This window comes from Natrix helvetica (assembly GCF_964273705.1).
Source record: "Natrix helvetica genome assembly, chromosome: 1".
NCBI classification, from domain to species: domain Eukaryota; kingdom Metazoa; phylum Chordata; class Lepidosauria; order Squamata; family Natricidae; genus Natrix; species Natrix helvetica.
Window position 1 is genome coordinate 354,391,052 of NC_138548.1, and position 18,784 is coordinate 354,409,835.

Sequence of the window (18,784 nt, forward strand, 5' to 3'; positions counted from 1 at the left end):
TTATTTCCTGTAATTTTTTTGGTGGAAAGATTTTTTGGGAAAGCAACTTACAAGGGAAAGCAGTCCTAGTGAGAAATGGTGCTGACAACTCCTCTTTTTTTTTATTCCCTGTCCCTTATAGCTGCAGTTCAGGAACCAGGAAAGGAGAAACCAGATGAGACCATAGTCATTAAGCCCAGCCTGGGGGAGTTCTCAGTCCTGGATGTCACAAGTGATTCTGCCCGTCTCCATTGGACTGTCCCCACTGGGAGCTTTGACTCCTTCCTGATCCAGTACAAGGATGCAGAGGGCCAACCCCAAGCGTTACCTGTGGAGGGAGACTCCCGTGAAGTCACAGTGACCAACCTGGCTCCTTCTCGTAGATACAAGTTCAACCTCTATGGAGTCTCGGGGCGCAAACGTTCCACCCCCCTCTCCACTGATGCCACCACAGGTCAGCTTGAAGGATTGTGAGATTTTCATATATTGTACCTTCAGATCAGCATGATTGGTTTCCTTATTACGCAGTGTTGTTGCTGCAGTAGTTGCCTAACACTTCAATATCTTGTTTCATACTACCTCTTGCAAGTTGGAGCTTTGGTTAATAGTGTGCCGGGTTTTTCTTGTTTTGCCCGGGCCCTTTGGATTATTTCTTCCCATTTTTCAACTGCTCTTATCCATCTGGTGGACACAAAGCTAATTCAAGTATTAGGGAGTAATATACAGTATATCCGGTATTTTTTGAAGCAGGTCAAGAAAGGATACTGCTGACAGGATGGTAGCCAGTACATAGGTCTGAATAATTCTCATTTTTTAAAGTCTGATAGAGTCCAAGACTGGGGATGAAGCCAGTTACAATTCTGAACATAAAGAAGACAAGTGTCATATTATCAACCTCTTGATATTATCTCAAACATAACAATAATTGAACAACATCAAATTATACAGAAATATTTCTTAAACACAGAACTTAGAAGTATTTTTTACTAACACAAAGATTATTATAACCCTTTTTTCTCCTATTTCTCTCTTTTTAAGCCCCAATTCCAAATATTGAGATTGCAGTTCCTTTCCAATCCAGCCTGGGCACTTCTCAGTCCTTGATGCCACAAGTGATTTGGTCCATCTCTATTGAACCATCCACACTGGGAGCTTTGACTCCTTTGTGGTCCAGTACAAAGATGCAAATGGCCAATCCCAAGCCCTTCCTGTAGAGGGAGACCCCAAGGAAATCCAACCTGGCTCCTTCTCACAAGTTCAACCTCTATGGAGTCTCTAGACAAAAAACGCTCTAACCCCACCCTTGCCTCTACTTATGCCACCCCAAGTCAGCTTCGGGAGTCATTGTATTTTTCAGCCCTTGTAACTTCATACACAGTGGCTCAATGGCTAAGATGCTGAGCGTATCGATCAGAAAGCTCGGCGGTTCGGCAGTTCGAATCCCTAGCGCCGCGTAATGGAGTGAGCTCCCGTCACTTGTCCCAGCTTCTGCCAACCTAGCAGTTCGAAAGCACGTAAAAATGCAAGTAGAAAAATAGGGATCACCTTTGGTGGGAAGATAACAACGTTCTGTGCGCCTTCAGTGTTTAGTCATGCCGGCCACATGACCATGGAGACGTCTTTGGACAGCTCTGGTTCTTCAGCTTTGAAATGGAGATGAGCACAGCCACCTAGAGTCAGGAACGACTAGCACATATGTGCGAGGGGAACCTTTACCTTTAACTTTGTATTAACATTTCTAGTTTCTTTAACGTAGCATGGTTATTGAATGTTTCAACTCCAGGATTGTATCACGAACAGTGAGACATTCTAACCAAGCTTTTCTTCCATATTCCTCTTTAAACTCAAACCACAGAGCCCAGGAACCCAGCTTCTTTCCAACCCCACCTGGGAGAACTGTCAGTGCTTGATGCCACAAGCAATTCTGTCCGACTCCATTGGACTGTCCCCACTGGGGCCTTTGACTCCTTCCTGATACAGTACAAGGATGCCGATGGACAACCCCAAGCGTTACCTGTGGAGGGAGACTCCCGTGAAGTCACTCTGACGAACCTAGTTCCTTCGCGCAGATACAAATTCAATCTCTATGGAGTCTCAGGGCGCAAACGCTCCAACTCTATCTCTACTTTTGCCACAACAGGTCAGTTTCAGGAAATTCTATGCATGGGAGATTTTAAAACGATATTAGTATTATGGATTTCCTTCATATATAGCATATTTGCTATTTTTCCAAGTATTGGTGTCAGCATTCCAAATATCATCCAGAATTAAATCAGAGTTCAAGGCATAGCTTTCAACAAAGTTCCAATTTAATAAGAAAGACATGTTGGTACAAACTGTGGAAACCCGAATCTGAAAGCTTCCTGTGTTTCCACCCAGTTGAAAGTTCAAAACCTTGCCCCCACCTATAAGTCCATCCCGTGGTCCAATCTTCGTCTGCCACGCTGGCATTTCCACCCATCTAGTTCAAGTCAGGTGCAGAGGTGCGGAGACAAGATGACCTTGGGCTGGACGCAAACGCTCCGGTGTCCACCGATGCCACCACAGTATTTAGCATGGATGAGCACTTTTCAGATATTATTCTTACAAATTAAGATTCTTGATTTCCTTAACACGTTAACTTTGTACAGATTGTCTATGGAGATTCTCAGTCATCCAGGTCATGGTTGTCCCAAACGTTTCCCTTTTACTGATTGTTGCAGCTCTTGGGTTGCATCTCCAGGATCAGGGACATTATAACTGAGCCTTTTCTTTCTTTCCCCGTCTTAGTTCCCTTGGGAGAGGAATCAGTTCCTATCCAACCCAGCCTGGGGGAGTTCTCGGTCCTGGATGTCACAAGTAATTCTGTCCGGCTCTATTGGACTGTCTCCACCGGGAGCTTTGACTCCTTCCTGATCCAGTACAAGGATGCAGATGGCCAACCCCAAGCGTTACCTGTGGAGGGAGGCTCCCGTGAAGTCACAGTGACCAACCTAGTTCCTTCTCGTAGATACAAGTTCAACCTCTATGGAATCTCCGGGCGCAAACGCTCCGGGCCCCTGTCCACCGATGCCACCACAGGTCAGCTTCAGGATTTATCATGGCCGGAGGCCGTTCAGATATTATTCTTCCATATTAATGTTCTTGATTTCCTTAACAAGAACTTTTTTTATTGATTGTTCCAGCTTTTGGGTGGCATCTTGAAGATCAAGGAAGTACTAACTAAATCTTTTTATTCATTTTCCTGTTTTAGCTCACCTTACAGTTTCAGAAGTGACAACTCCTATCCAATCCAGCCTGGGTCAGTTCTCAGCCCTTGACATCACAAGCGATTCTGTCCGACTCCATTGGACTGTCTCCACCGGGAAATTTGACTCTTTCTTGATCCAGTACAAGGATGCAAATGGCCAATCCCAAGCATTGACTGTGGAGGGAAACTCCAATGAAGTCACTGTGACGAATCTGGCTCCTTCCCAAAGATACAAGTTCAATCTCTATGGAATCTCTGGGCGCAAACGCTCAAGCCCCCTTTCCACTGATGCCACCACAGGTCAGCTTCAGGATTTAGCATGGCTGGGGACTCTTAACATGTTATTCTTCCATATTAATGTTCTTAGTTTTGATCATTAGCAATCTTTTTATTGGCTATTCCAGCTTTTCATGGCATCTCCAAGATCAGTGAAATTATAAATAAGTATTTCCTTTCCTTTCTGTGTTTTAGCCCAACTTACCATCATAGAAGATCCAATTCTTGTGCAACCCAGCCTTAGAGAGTTCTCAGTCCTTGATGTCACAAGTGATTCTGTCCATCTCCATTGGGCTGTACCCACCAGGAACTTTGATTCCTTCCTCATCCAGTACAAGGATGCAGATGGCCAACTCCAAGCGTTGCCTGTGGAGGGAGACTCCCGTGAAGTCACTGTGTCCAACCTGACTCCTTCACACAGATACAAGTTCAACCTCTATGGAATCTCCGGGAGCAAACGCTCCAGCCCTCTCTCCACGTATGCCACCACAGGTTAGCTTCAGGATTTAGCATGGCTGGGGACTCTTAACATGTTATTCTTCCATACTAATGTTCTTGGTTTTGATCATTAGCAACCTTTTTATTGGCTATTCCAGCTTTTCTTTTCTTTTTTTAAAGAATTTTATTGGTTTTTAAATATTTATGGGGAAAGGTAAAAGGGTACATAGAAAATTTTGGCAGTTCCCGTGCTAGTGGTAAAAATCCCTCCAAATCTCACAATTTTACAATGTTAAAGACAACATATAAAAGATAAGCAAAAACAGAATCTTGTTCTACATTATATCAACCATGTGTCCAATCATCTCTTTTTTGTCACTTTCTAGTATATCAACAATTACAATAATATTTCAAATGCATTTATTTTTGTGACCTGAGCCTTTTCGATATTGCTCCCTCCTCCCTGTCCCCAGATGGAGCCACAGCCCCACCCTCCTTCATATCTTGTACATTACTACCTTTTTCACTACCTCCCATATTTTCATCCTCTAGGAGAGAACTGTTTTTTTTAATGAAGGCTTCTGCCTCCCCCACTGTATTAATTCTAATTTTGTTTCCCTCCCAAAAGATCAACATTCCCTCTGGCAATAACCATCTAAACCAAACTCCTTTATTATATAATTTCTTTGATAAGGAGGAGTACTTCCTCCTTTTCTCTCTTATTTTTTTTGGAATTTGCTTAAGATTGGTTATTTCTTTGTCTTTATATTTTAGTGGTGTCCCCCCCCCCTTTGAGCCCCTAGCACCTCATCCCTCATGGTCCTCCTAAGAAATTTGACATGTGCCTCCCTTGGAACATTATGTGTTCTAGCATATGCTGAATTAATCCTCTAGACCAGATCCATATCCCACCACAACTGTTCTTTGTCTCTCTTAATATATTCTGCTAAAATTGTACTCATAATATCCTTAAGATCTTCATTTTCTGTCTCTGGTAGGTTCTGGAATCTGAGAAAAAAGGACATTCTTTCAAGTTCTATCTTTGCCATAAAATTTTCCAATTCTAAATTTCCCTTCCGGACTGCCTTAACCTCCTCCCCCAGCCCAGCCTCCCCCTCCTCCAACACATTAATTCTTTGTTTGTTTTCTGTTATATGTTGTTGTACACCTCTGAGTTCTTCTTTGAGATCTGTCACTTCCTTTTTCAACTCATTTTGACCCCTCATAATTTCCTGAAACATTTGGGTAACGGATAAGTCTTTTGAGCTCTCTCCAATCCCTTCTTGTTGTAACAATGAAGTAATTTTCGTCTGATGCATACTTGGGCTGGAGGTGGCAGATGTGGGAGCCGAGAATGACTTGCCTGTTGGCGGGTTTTTGGGCCCCATTTATCTGAGTTCAGAGATGGTATAAATCTTTTACAAAAGAAATGGCGTCAGTGGAGTGCCGATCCAAGGAGGCAGGCAAATCAGAAAGTGAAAAGTTAGTTCTCTATCACAGTTCCTAGGCACGGAGGCACACCAGAAAGGGGAACATCAAATAATCAAAATCCAGGAAGACCATATAACAGGAGAGGTCCAGGGGTCCTTCAGGGGGGGTAATAATACAATGCCAGAGATTTTTTCAAAGGTAGTTTCAAAAGGCAGACTTCATTTGTAAGTACAAAAACGAAGACGGAGGGGAGCCATCTTGGCTCCTCCTTTCACATGGAAAAGAACAAAGATTTCCATAAAGTTTTTTTTTCCTTTAAGAAAACAGCTCAGCAATCACCTCTTGCAGTTGTGATATGAATCTTTCTCACATAGTTAATACAGGTGACAAGTCAGCCTTTATTCTCTCTCCATTCCGATATAGAGAGAGATAATTCAAATGCCGCTTTATCTGAGGGAGGTAAAGAGAAAGAGAACCCCCCCCTCTAATCTTCCAGTTTCAAATAGATTGAACACGAATTTACAATAGTCTACTGCTTATCCATTAAGGATAATTAAGGAGATTAGGACGGATCTCTCGCCACCTGCATTCCAGCCGCTCCTCCTTAATTAACTCCTTCCTCCCGGAGCCCATTCAGTGAAAGGGCAGATAGCCAAATGCTGTTCCATGCCCCCCCTCTGTTCCCCGGCTCCTGGGGCAAGGCTGGAAACACCCCCGCCGGCTGCCGCCAAATCCGGGGGGTTCCAGCAAGCCACCCTGCGGCAGGTGGCCCCTCCGAGACCCCCTGTGCTCCTAAAAGGAGCCCACCAGAGAGACGAACAGCGGACAACAACGTCCGTCGCCTTCAGTGAACGGAAGTGATCTCTGGCTATTCCAGCTTTTCATGGCATCTCCATGATCACTGAAATTATAAATAAGCATTTCCTTTCCTTTCTGTGTTTTAGCCCACCTTACCATCATAGAAGATCCAATTTCTGTGCAACCCAGCCTTAGAGAATTCTCAGTCCTTGATGTCACAAGTGATTCTGTCCATCTCCATTGGGCTGTACCCACCGGGAACTTTGATTCCTTCCTCATCCAGTACAAGGATGCAGATGGCCAACTCCAAGCGTTGTCTGTGGAGGGAGACTCCCGTGAAGTCACTGTGTCCAACCTGACTCCTTCACGCAGTTATAAATTCAACCTCTATGGAATCTCCGGGCGCAAACGCTCCAGCCCTCTCTTCACGGATGCCACCACAGGTCAGCTTCAGATGACATTCTACCTGGGGAAACTTTAAGATATTCTAACATTGTATTAACATTCCTGATTTCCTTAACAAATACCTTAGTTGCTGAACATTAGAACTGCTGTATTGCATCTATGACATCGGTGTCATTTCACCTAAACCTTTCCTTTTCTTCCCCCACCCTCCATATTACAGTTTCAAAGGAAGCTATTGATGTCCAACCGACCCTAGGAGAACTGTCAGTCCTGGATATCACAAGCAATTCTGTTCGTCTCCATTGGACCGTCTTGACTGGGAGCTTTGATTCCTTCCTAGTCCAGTACAGGGATGCAGATGGCCAACCCCAAGCATTGCCTGTGGAGGGAGGCTCCAATGAAGTCACTGTGACCAACCTGGTTCCTTCTCGCAAATACAAGTTCAACCTCTATGGAATCTCTGGGCATAAACGCTCCAGGCCCCTCTTTACGGAAGCCACCACAGGTCAGCTTCAGTATTTAGCATGGTTGAGCACTTCTCAGATATTATTCTTACAAATTAACATTCTTTTTTTAAGAAAAAGTTTTTTTTATTTAATTAACAAAAACACACAAAAAAGAATCATCCTTCATTACATCTTGTAGAAAGCGTGTTGATTGGTCACAGATAACTTTCGTGCATTTCTTCCACAGTCATTACTTATAGTTCATATTAGATTATACACTTTAAATCAAAAATCTTTGTATATCTTACTGTGAAGGTTCCAAGAGTTGCCCTAATTAATTTACGAGCCCCGAGACGAAATTTTTAAAAAACCCATTCGTTTATTAGGACTAACATCTTGGCACAGACTTCTGTGTAGCTGAAACTAAATCCCACTTGCAATACAATACAATACAATACAATAGTAGAGTTGGAAGGGACCTTGGAGGTCTCCTAGTCCAACCCCCTGCCTAGGCAGGAAACCCTATACCGTTTCAGACAAATAGCTATCCAACATCTTCTTAAAGACTTCCAGTGTTGGGGCATTCACAACTTCTGGAGGCAAGCTGTTCCACTGATTAATTGTTCTAACTGTCAGGAAGTTTCTCCTCAGTTCTAAGTTGCTTCTCTCCTTGATTTGTTTCCACCCATTGCTTCTTGTTCTACCCTCAGGTGCCTTGGAGAATAGTTTGACTCCCTCTTCTTTGTGGCAACCCCTGAGATATTGGAACACTGCTATCATGTCTCCCCTAGTCCTTCTTTCTCTTAAGCTAGACATACCTAGTTCCTGCAACCGTTCTTCATATATTTTAGTCTCCAGTCCCCTAATCATCTTTGTTGCTCTTCTCTGCACACTTTCTAGAGTCTCCACATCTTTTTTACACCGTGGCGACCAGAACTGAATGCAGTATTCCAAGTGTGGCCTTACCAAGGCATTATAAAGTGGTATTAACACTTCACATGAATGGCGTCTGACCTTTACCCTTGTGCCCCCTCCCCTCTGGCTGAGGTCATCAATCACATTCTCCAACAGGACGTTATGGCAGGGTTCTGGACCTGCGCATTCACATCCCAGTACAGAAATATGACACTTTTACTCTGGCCAAAAGTATGCATGGCATTTTCTTCCCCTTCTCAAGGTGATAGTAGTCATGGATATGCCTTAGGCGTTGACACTTACTATCAATGTACCACAATACTCATTTGACTACAATTATTTGAACGTGCTTTTACCTCAAATAATTCATACTTAAAGACACAACCACATAATGGCATTCATTAGCTATTTCAAAAATCCTCCAATAACATTACACCTTTATGACATGTTCTAAGTAAAAGTCAATTAATAAAGTTCTAAACCTTTCCCCCCCACTTTTTTTTCCAACTCGCTGTTTAGAATTTGTATCCAAGTTTCTTTTGCCAAAACCAGAGCATATATATATATTATTAAACAATATCCATTGACATTTCCCTATTGTTATTATAGTTGGCTAAAAATCATTTACTATTTATATCCAACCTCCTCTCATCAAACCCCAAAACATTACACCTTTATGACAAGATCTGAATAAAAATTGGTTAATAAAATCTATAGGTCTTTTTCCCAGATCGCAATTTGCAATTCATATCCAAATTTCTTTTACTAGTTTGCCAGTGCATGTATATATCATTAAGCTGTATCCATTGTCATTTCATTATTGTTATTATAATTAATTATTTGTTAACAAATAAACATTTAATAACAACCTAAAACAATCTAAAAATTACTAAATTCCTACTTATTGATCACCAGAATTAACTAATTTTTTATTATCAACTTTCATTGTCAATCTGTATCTTTCCGGTAACAAAGCAGTCTTATCTCTCTTGCCAATTGTGGTGTCAGTCTTCTTTTTATCTCCTTTATAAGGTTTTTATAGACTTCTCTCCGCACTTTATTGCTTGAAGGATCTTTCAGGTAATCTCGTTGCCCTCCATCTGCTATTAAAATTAGCTTGTCTTTGGTTGTCAATCGTGCTTCTGAAAAAAATTCTCTTCTTAAATCCATCATCATTTCTCTTTTTTCTTCTTCTGTATCTTGGAATCTAAGGTAGAACTCCAGTTCGTCAAATTCCTTTTTCCATATTCCCTTCGTTCCACTTTCACCCACATTTGCTCCATTAATAAAATCATCTATTGTCTTGTCTTTATCTTCTATGTCTTCATTCTCCCCTTTAATTTTTGGGGCTCCAACCCCTTCATCTTTTACTGTGAGGAACACTAGTTTTTCCAACTTCTTCTCAATTCTCCCATATCCTTCCAGTGGATTTTGAATTCCAGCCAAGATATTTTGGAATTTTAAAGTTTCCTCATCTGAGTATTGATCCATATTTCCAAAAAAGAAGGAGGAAAAAGAAAAACTAATAACTACTGCCACTCTAGCGTTCCAGGCCTCTTTTATTATTTTTATTTTAGATTGACAAACACAAGTTATTTTATGCTCTTCTAAGGAGAAGGGTTCTGTTTTTTTTCCCTTTCTCTCCCCTGCCAAAATAGTTCTCAAAGAGCACCTGCGAAAACAATTCATGCCCTTGGCTCTTTATCAGTTTCTGTAAACAAATTGCAAACCCTTCAGCTACAAAGTCAGTAAGTTCAAAGAGGAAAAGAGAAGAAATACGTTGTTTCAAAAACTCCAGCCTCTGACCTCCGAGTGGCAGTGTTGCTACCTTTCACTTTCTAATATTTATCTCTGGCTTATAGGAAACAAAGTTCTTTAATGAAATTTAAAAACAAGTAATAGGAAGAATTGTTAAAATAAAAAGGAAGGTTTTAATCCAAAAGTCAAAAAAATAAAGTAACAAAAAACAGAAGGAAAAATTAATCCATTCACTTTAAGAGGAGAAACAAAAAATGTTGCGAGCACTTCAGTCCACAAAGTATAGTTACAAAGAAAAAAAAAGCTTTCCAGAGCAATCCAATATAGGTTAATTTCGCCGCTTAATTCTTTTGCTCAAGGATTTAATTTGGCTTTTAAAAAAGTTTATTTGGGCAGTCTTTCTCAAAATAGAAAAAATACCTCACCAGATGGACTCACTTTTTCTTTTCACTTCCATCCTTCCGGAGCCGTCCCAACTTCATCAGCCTTGGGCTGCCTGTTTACCGCCTGCTTGAAGAGCTTCCCTTGGGTCAATCAGGGACTTTGCGGTGTCCTTGAGACCAGCAAAGCTTCATCTTCCTGATCACTGTTTCTACGGGACGGTTTAGGTCCAAATGGACCATCCAGCAGCAAAAGTATCAACGTCAGTCTCAGAGTGACGAGACCGCCCGTTGTATCATCGTGACGGTGGCTCCTCCTTTTTCACAAATTAACATTCTTGATTTCCTTAACAAGTTAACTTTGTACAGATTGTCTATGGAGATTCTCAGTCATCCAGGTCTACCCTTTTACTGATTGTTGCAGCTCTTGGGTTGCATCTCCAGGATCAGGGACATTATAACTGAGTCTTTTTTTTCTTTCCCCATTTTAGTTCCCTTGGTAGAAGAATCAGTTCCTATCCAACCCAGCCTGGGGGAGTTCTTGGTCCTGGATGTCACAAGCAATTCTGTCCGGCTCTATTGGACCGTTTCCACCGGGAGCTTTGACTCCTTCCTGATCCAGTACAAGGATGCAGATGGCCAACCCCAAGCGTTGCCTGTGGAGGGAGGCTCCAATGAAGTCACTGTGACCAACCTGGTTCCTTCTCGCAAATACAAGTTCAACCTCTATGGAATCTCTGGGCGTAAACGCTCCAGGCCCCTCTCCACCGATGCCACCACAGGTCAGTTTCAGGATACAGTGTGACTGGGGGTTCTTCAGATGTTCACTCTTCCATATTAACATTCTTGACTTCCTTAACAAGAAACTTTTTTACTGATTGTTCCAGTTCTTGAGTGACACTTTCAAGACCAACGAAATTATAACTAAATGTTTTTTTAACCTTTTTCCTTGTTTTACCCCACCTTATCCATTCAGAGGAGACCATTTCTATCCAACCCAGCCTGGGGGAGTTCTCGATCCTGGATGTCACAAGCAATTCTGTCCATCTCTACTGGACCGTCCCCACAGGAAACTTTGACTCCTTCCTGATCCAGTACAAGGATGCAGATGGACAACCCCAAGTGTTACCTGTGGAGGGAGACTTCAATGAAGTCACTGTGACCAACCTGGCTCCTTCTCACAGATACAAGTTCAACCTTTATGGAATCTCTGGGCGTAAACGCTCCAGGCCCCTCTCCACCGATGCCACCACAGGTTAGCTTCAGTATTTAGCATGGCTGGAGGCTGTGGGCCCCATCCTATCGGCCTTTGGGTTGCATGAGTAGTTGGTTGGTGTGTGTGTGTGTGTGCGTGTGTGTGTGTGCATGTCCATGTGCACAGCCCCACTCACACAAACATCACAGGCGATTGCAGCCCCACTCATGCGAGCATTGCTGCGATCATCGTTGGCATTCTGGGCCGCACTCACATGGGCACTCACAGCCCGTTCACCAGAGGTGGTATTCAGCAGTTCTGACTGGTTCTGGAGAACTGGTAGAGGAAGTTTTGAGTAGCTCGGAGAACCAGTAAATACAACCTCTGACTGGCCCTGCCCCCATCTATTCTCTGCCTCCTGAGTCTCAGCTGATCGGGAGAGAATGGGGATTTTGCAGTAACCTTCACCAAGCCAAGCCAAGCCCACCAAGCCACGCCCACAGAACTGGTAGTAAAAAATTTGAATCCCACCACTGCTGTTCACATGGCCCCACTTAGGTGAGCAAGACTAATATAAATATGCCTTCTTGTTCATTTTCCCATTTTAGCCCACCCTAGAGATGCAAGGCAGCCAGTTACTGTCCGGCCCAGCCTGGGGAACTTCTCAGTTGTGGATGTCACAAGTAATTCTGTCCGTCTCCTTTGGACCATCTCCACCGGGAGCTTTGACTCCTTCCTGATCCAGTACAAGGATGTAGATGGCCAACCCCAACTGTTGCCTGTAGAGGGAGATTTCAATGAAGTCACAGTGACCAATCTGGCTCCTTCACAGAGATACAAGTTCAACCTCTATGGAATCTCTGGGAGCAAGCGTTCCAGTCCTCTCTCCACCGATGCCATCACAGGTCAGCTTCAGGATTTAGCATGGCTGGGGACTCTTAACATGTTATTCTTCCATATTAATGTTCTTGGTTTTGAACATTAGCAACCTTTTTAATGGCTATTCCAGCTTTTCATGGCGTCTCCAAGATCAGTGAAATTATAAATAAGTATCTCCTTTCCTTTCTGTGTTTTAGCCCAACTTACCATCATAGAAGATCCAATTCCTGTGCAACCCAGACCCAGCCTTAGAGAGTTCTCAGTCCTTGATGTCACAAGTGATTCTGTCCATCTCCATTGGGCTGTACCCACCGGGAACTTTGATTCCTTCCTCATCCAGTACAAGGATGCAGATGGCCAACTCCAAGCGTTGCCTGTGGAGGGAGACTCCCGTGAAGTCACTGTGTCCAACCTGACTCCTTCACACAGATACAAGTTCAACCTCTATGGAATCTCCGGGAGCAAACGCTCCAGCCCTCTCTCCACGGATGCCACGACAGGTCAGTTTCTAGAGTCTGAGTGGCTGGGACTTTTCAGCTCTTGTACCTTCATATTAACATCCTGTACCTTGACAATAACATTCCTTCGCAGGCAGCATTTTATTGAATCTTTCAGATCCGAGGTTCCATCTTCAACAGCCAGGCATTTGAACCAAGCATTTTTCTTTTCCATATCCTTCTTTCAGCTCAAACCCCAGAGGAGCCAACTGCTGTCCAACCTGGCCTAGGGGAGTTTTCCGTCCTTGATGTCACAACTGATTCTGTCCATCTCTATTGGACTGTCTCCACTGGGGACTTTGACTCCTTCCTGATCCAGTACAAGGATGCAGATGGCCAACCCCAAGCGTTACCTGTGGAGGGAGACTCCCGTGAAGTCACTGTGACCAACCTGGTTCCTTCTCGTAGATACAAGTTCAACCTCTATGGAGTCTCTGGACACAAACGCTCCAACCCTCTCTCCACGGATGCCACCACAGGTCAGCTTCAGGATTTAACATGCCTGTGAGCTTTTCAGTGTGTGTGTGTGTGTGTGTGTCTGTGTGTGTGTGTGTGTGTGTGTGTGTGTGTGTGTAGAACTGCATCTACATGGAGGGAGGTATGCAGGTATGCAGTGTGCAGCAGCTGCCAAAAAAGCCAACACAGTTCTAGGCTACATAAACAGAGGGATAGAATCAAGATCACGTGAAGTAAGCCATTTGATAAGGTAGACCATAACCTACTACTAGATAAAGTAGAAGAATGTGGGTTAGACAGCATCACCACCAGATGGATTTGTAACTGGCTGACCAACCACACTCAATGTGTAGTCCTCAATGGAACTGCATCTACATGGAGGGAAGTATGCAGTGGAGTACCCCAAGGCTCTGTTTTAGGCCCAACATTTACTCTTCAACATCTTCATCAATGATTTGGATGAGGGAATAAATGGGGAACTCATCAGATTTGCAGATGACACCAAGCTTGCAGGAATAGCCAACAATCCAGAAGATAGGCTTAAGATACAGAAGGATCTTGACAAACTTGAACATTGGGCACTATCTAATAAAATGAAATTCAATGGTGAAAAGAGTAAGGTTCTACATTTAGACAAGAAAAACAGAATGCACAGGTACAGTATAGGTGGTACCTTGCTCAGTAGTAGTAACTGTGAAAGGGATCTTGGAGTCCTAGTGGACAACCATTTAAATATGAGCCAGCAGTGTGCAGCAGCTGCCAAAAAAGCCAACACAGTTCTAGGCTGCATAAACAGAGGGATAGAATCAAGATCATGTGAAGTGTTAATACCACTTTATAATGCCTTGGTAAGGCCACACTTGGAATACTGCATTTAGTTTTGGTTACCATGATGTAGAAAAGATGTGGAGACTCTAGAAAGAGTGCAGAGAAGAACAACAAAGATGATTAGGGGACTGGAGACTAAAACATATGAAGAACGGTTGCAGGAAGTGGGTATGTCTAGTTTAATGAAAAGAAGGATTAGGGGAGACATGATAGCAGTGTTCCAATATCTCAGGGGTTGCCACAAAGAAGAGGGAGTCAAACTATTCTCCAAGGCACCTGAGGGTAGAACAAGAAGCAATGGGTGGAAACTAATCAAGGAGAGAAGCAACTTAGAACTGAGGAGAAACTTCCCGAGAGTTAGAACAATTAATCAGTGGAACAGCTTGCCTCCAGAAGTTGTGAATGCCCCAACACTGGAAGTCTTTAAGAAGATGTTGGATAGCCATTTGCCTGAAACGGGTTCAGGGTTTCTTGCCTAGGCAGGAGGTTAGACTAGAAGACCTCCAAGGTCCCTTCCAACTCTGCTATTGTATTGTATATGTATGTACGAGTTTCAGGTGTTGCTATAAAAGAAGAGACAGAAATCACGATCTCCGGAACTTAAAATATATTAGCTTTTGTTAGCCTCTGCTAACATTGTCAGAGTGTAAAAACTACCATTGAGGAGATATTCGCCTTTATACATCATTGAACAATTTGGCCATTGTGCGCATGATAATCCCATCCACCCACCACCCAACTGTAATTAGCTCTGTCCTTTTTACTTCAGACATGTTAATCTATGGAGGCTTAGCTCCTGTTGCTTCCTCCCCTATCACACACTGCTTGGGCTGCTCATCCCCAGGGAATGATGCCGAGCTGTCAGATGTTGCTTTGACGGCATTCTCTCCGGCCCCCTCCCACACACTGCTGCTCCTCCACCACCTCACAGGCACATTTGATATATTAACCGGATTCATTTGTTGTTTTCCCCATGATCTTATAACCCGTCCGGCTCGTTCTTCATTGTCTATGTCTAGTATGGCTTGAAGCAGCTATGCTGGGCTCCTCGGCATAGGGGCCAGACTGGCTATGCCTCCACAGGACAAATCTACTTGACCAAAAGGGGGTGTTGTTGTTGTCGATCTCTACTCCCCAAAATGTATAAATACATATAATATATATAAAAACCTTTCTCATTTCCTTACGGGCCCAGAGGGTGCAAATAGCATATTTGCTAAATGTTCCATCACCTCCTACATGTAATCTTCAACGTCAATGCAACTGTAAGTGAGCCTTTTCTCTCTCTCTCTCTCTCTCTCTCTCTCTCTCTCTCTCTCTCTCTCCCTCCCTCCCTCCCTCCCTCCCTCTCTCTCTCTCTCTCCCCCTCTTTTAACTCACCTTACGGACACAGAGGAACCAATTCCTGTCCAACCCAGTCTAGGGGAGTTCTCTGTCTTGGATGTCACAAGCGATTCTATTCGACTTTATTGGACTGTCCCCGTTGGGAGATTTGACTCTTTCCTAGTCCAGTACAAGGACGCAGATGGACAACCCCAAGCGTTACCTGTGGAGGGAAACTCCAATGAAGTCACCGTGACCAACCTGGTTCCTTCCCACAGATACAAGTTCAACCTCTATGGAGTCTCAGGGCGTAAACGCTCCAGGCCCCTCTCCACCGATGCCACCACAGGTCAGCTTCAGAATATGGCATGGCTGGGGAGTTTTCCAATGATATTCTTCCATAAGAGCCACGATGGCGCGGTGGTTAGAATGCAGTAGTGAAGGCTACTTATGCAGACTGCCGACTGACTGCAATTTAGCAGTTTGAATCTCACTAGGCTCAAAATTGGCTCAGCCTTCCATCCTTCTGAGGTCGGTAAAATGAGGACCCAGATTGTTGGGGAAAATATGCTGACTCTGTAAAACTGCTTAGAGAAGACACTGTGAAGTGGTATCTATATCTAAGTGTGTTGTGGCCCAGCAGCGGCCGGCTGAGCTGTTGGTGGACTCTGACAGCTCAGACCATTGTGGGACTGCTCTGGAGGATGAGGAAGATTCTGGAGGATGAGGAAGATTCTGGAGGGTGTTTAGAGTCAGAGCAGGAACTAGAGAGGCTGTTGGCCACCAGGTGGCATCTGAGTCATGGAGCAGTGAGGAGGAACAGAGGGAGGTTGTCCCTGATGTGCATATGCGTAGAATTGATAGGAGAAAGGAACAGCTGTGGAGAAGACGTCATGGAAGGAAGGAAGGACAGATGGCTAAGGGTGTGGCCCCTCCCAAAGAGTTTGTAGATGGAGCGATGGGAGGGGAATCTTTGCAGGAAACAACAGTCCATTATACAACCCGTTGAGAAAGCATTCTATAAGTTTAACCTTGGGTTCTTGAAGATAGCTTTCTAGGCTCCTAGCCAAGGGGTGGCTTTATCTATGTAATTAGTCGTGGCAGACAACCAAGCCTGTGTCAGCATACTCATTGGAATCACGAGACAGAACAAAGTGTTACTGCTTTTGTTATTGCTATACTACCATTCTTGAATTTTCTTAATTAGTAAAGTTTGGATGTTGTCTCAAGGACCAGGGAAATTATAAGTTAGTCTTTTCTTTTGTTTCCTTATTTAAACCCGCCTTACAGAGTCAGGGAAGCCAATTCCTGTCCAACCCAACCTTGGAGAATTCTCAGTACTGGATGTTACAAGTGATTCTGTCCATCTCCATTGGACTGTCCCCACTGGGAACTTTGACTCCTTCCTGATCCAGTACAAGGATGCAGATGGCCAACCCCAAGCGTTGCCTGTGGAGGGAGTCTCCCATGAAGTCACCGTAACCAACCTGGCTCCTTCTCGCAGATACAAGTTCAACCTCTATGGGGTCTCCGGGCGCAAGCGATCCAGCCCGCTCTCCACCGATGCCACCACAGGTCAGCTTCATGATTTGGAACATTTCGAATACCTTAACTTCATAATAACTTTCTTGGTTTCCTTAACAAGCAGCAATTTCTACTGAATGTTGCAGCTTATGGATTTCATATCGAGCATCAAAGCTCTTATAACTAACCCTTTTAAAAATTCCCCTCCTTTAGCTCACATTAGAGTCTCAGTGGAGCCAATTCCTGTCCAACCTAGCCTAGGAGATTTCTCAGTCCTTGATGTCACAAGTGATTCTGTCCAACTCCATTGGACTGTCCCCACTGGGGCCTTTGACTCCTTCCTGATCCAGTACAAGGATGCAGATGGACAACCCCAAATCCTGCCTGTGGAGGGAGACTCCCGTGAAGTCACGGTGACCAGCCTGACTCCTTCACGCAGATACACGTTCAACCTCTATGGAGTCTCTGGACACAAGCGCTCCTGGCCCCTCTCCACTGATGCCACCAGAGATCAGCCTCCCAAGTCATCTTGACTGTCATTTTTCAGCTCTTGAGTCATCCTGTAAACATCCCTGGTTCTTTTTTTGGGTTTTTTTTTTTAATTTTCAAAACAAACACAACACAAAGAATCCTCCTTTTTTACATACTGTAGAAAGTGTATCAGTTGGTTACAAAAACCTTCGTGCATCTCTTCCACAGTCATCAATCATAATTCATATTAACTCAAGTATTTTAACTCCAATATTTATACATATTACCATCATCATACCCCCATTTTCATTTGACTACAATTGTTTAAATGTCCTTCATCATAAAATATATCAAGATTTAAATCATAACCACATACTGGCATTTCATTTGCTATTTCTAAAATCCTCCAATAACACTGAATCCTTGTGGCCTATTCTAGCTAAACATCCATAATATCTAGTAACAAAAATTTCTAATCCTCCTTACCAAATCACTGTTTACCATTTACATCCAGTTTCCTTATGTTGTACCCATACATATATATTTTCCTTTGTATCATTATCCCTCCTTTATTTGACTGTACCCTGTATCATAACAATTTCCCCCCCTTATAATCAAAATTTAACTAAATTTAACTTAGTTCTTTTCTATTAGCCTTTATATATAACCAAAAAGATTTCTAATCTTCCTTTCATGAGTACCATTCAAATATTCGTATCCAATTATTACTTATCATAACAATACATATGTATATATTATTATCATTATCAATTATTTATTTGACTATATCTATTGTCACTAAATTTCACTAGTTTAACTAGTTTTAAATTATGCACTTCCATCTACTAACCTGTATCTTTCCAGTAGCAAAACAGTTTCATGTCTTCTGCGATTTGTGGTATCAGTCCTCTAATCATCTCAATCAAGTTTGTACGGACTCCTATTAGCAACTCATTGTAATTTCAATGCCCTTCTTCTGTTTCCTTAATCAGCTTATCTTTAATTGTCGATGGTGTTATCAATGATGTTGCTAATAAAATTTCTCTCTTTAAATCCATAAGTTTTTTCTTCTTCTGTATCTTGCCATCTGGGGTAGAATTCCCCTCCATTTAATTTCTCTTTAAGTGTTCCACTCTTTCTATTTCCAGACACAAACCAATCACCATAGATATCAGTGGATTTAATTTCTTTATGATCATTTTCCTCTTCAGTTTTTAGGACTCTAACCTCCACTTCTTCCACTTGATAAACATCTCCAACTTCTTCATCATATTTTACAGTTAGATGCTCTAAGTTTTCCAACTTCTTCTCCGTTCTCTCAAATGTATTTGATAATTTATGAATTTCTAACAATATCTTTTGCAGGCTTAAAATTACTTTCTGCTGTTGAAGTTATGCCATTATCTCAAGCTGACAAACACCCGCTGCTCTGGCTTAAAAGGTTTTTACAGGATCAAACATAAATTCACAATAAGATCTTATTTTCACTTTTCTCTGGTTAAAGATATACTTCAGAAGAACATCTGTATGCTTTTCTTCTTATCACTCTCTATAAA

At 42.8% G+C, this 18,784-nt stretch overlaps 1 protein-coding gene across 1 annotated transcript in view; it reads left to right on the plus strand.

The window, feature by feature from the left end:
• The window catches only part of TNXB (tenascin XB), a 159,540-nt gene that overhangs the window by 95,404 nt on the left and 45,352 nt on the right, over window positions 1-18,784 (plus strand). Inside the window, exons 16-30 of the mRNA XM_081939432.1 lie at window positions 122-433; window positions 1,835-2,119; window positions 2,749-3,039; window positions 3,212-3,508; window positions 3,680-3,976; window positions 6,298-6,594; window positions 6,777-7,061; window positions 10,547-10,837; window positions 11,032-11,310; window positions 11,859-12,155; window positions 12,327-12,629; window positions 12,815-13,105; window positions 15,304-15,582; window positions 16,524-16,808; window positions 16,971-17,273. Coding sequence (XP_081795558.1) covers window positions 122-433; window positions 1,835-2,119; window positions 2,749-3,039; window positions 3,212-3,508; window positions 3,680-3,976; window positions 6,298-6,594; window positions 6,777-7,061; window positions 10,547-10,837; window positions 11,032-11,310; window positions 11,859-12,155; window positions 12,327-12,629; window positions 12,815-13,105; window positions 15,304-15,582; window positions 16,524-16,808; window positions 16,971-17,273 — 4,392 coding nt within the window. The remainder of the gene's footprint in view (window positions 1-121; window positions 434-1,834; window positions 2,120-2,748; window positions 3,040-3,211; window positions 3,509-3,679; window positions 3,977-6,297; window positions 6,595-6,776; window positions 7,062-10,546; window positions 10,838-11,031; window positions 11,311-11,858; window positions 12,156-12,326; window positions 12,630-12,814; window positions 13,106-15,303; window positions 15,583-16,523; window positions 16,809-16,970; window positions 17,274-18,784) is intronic.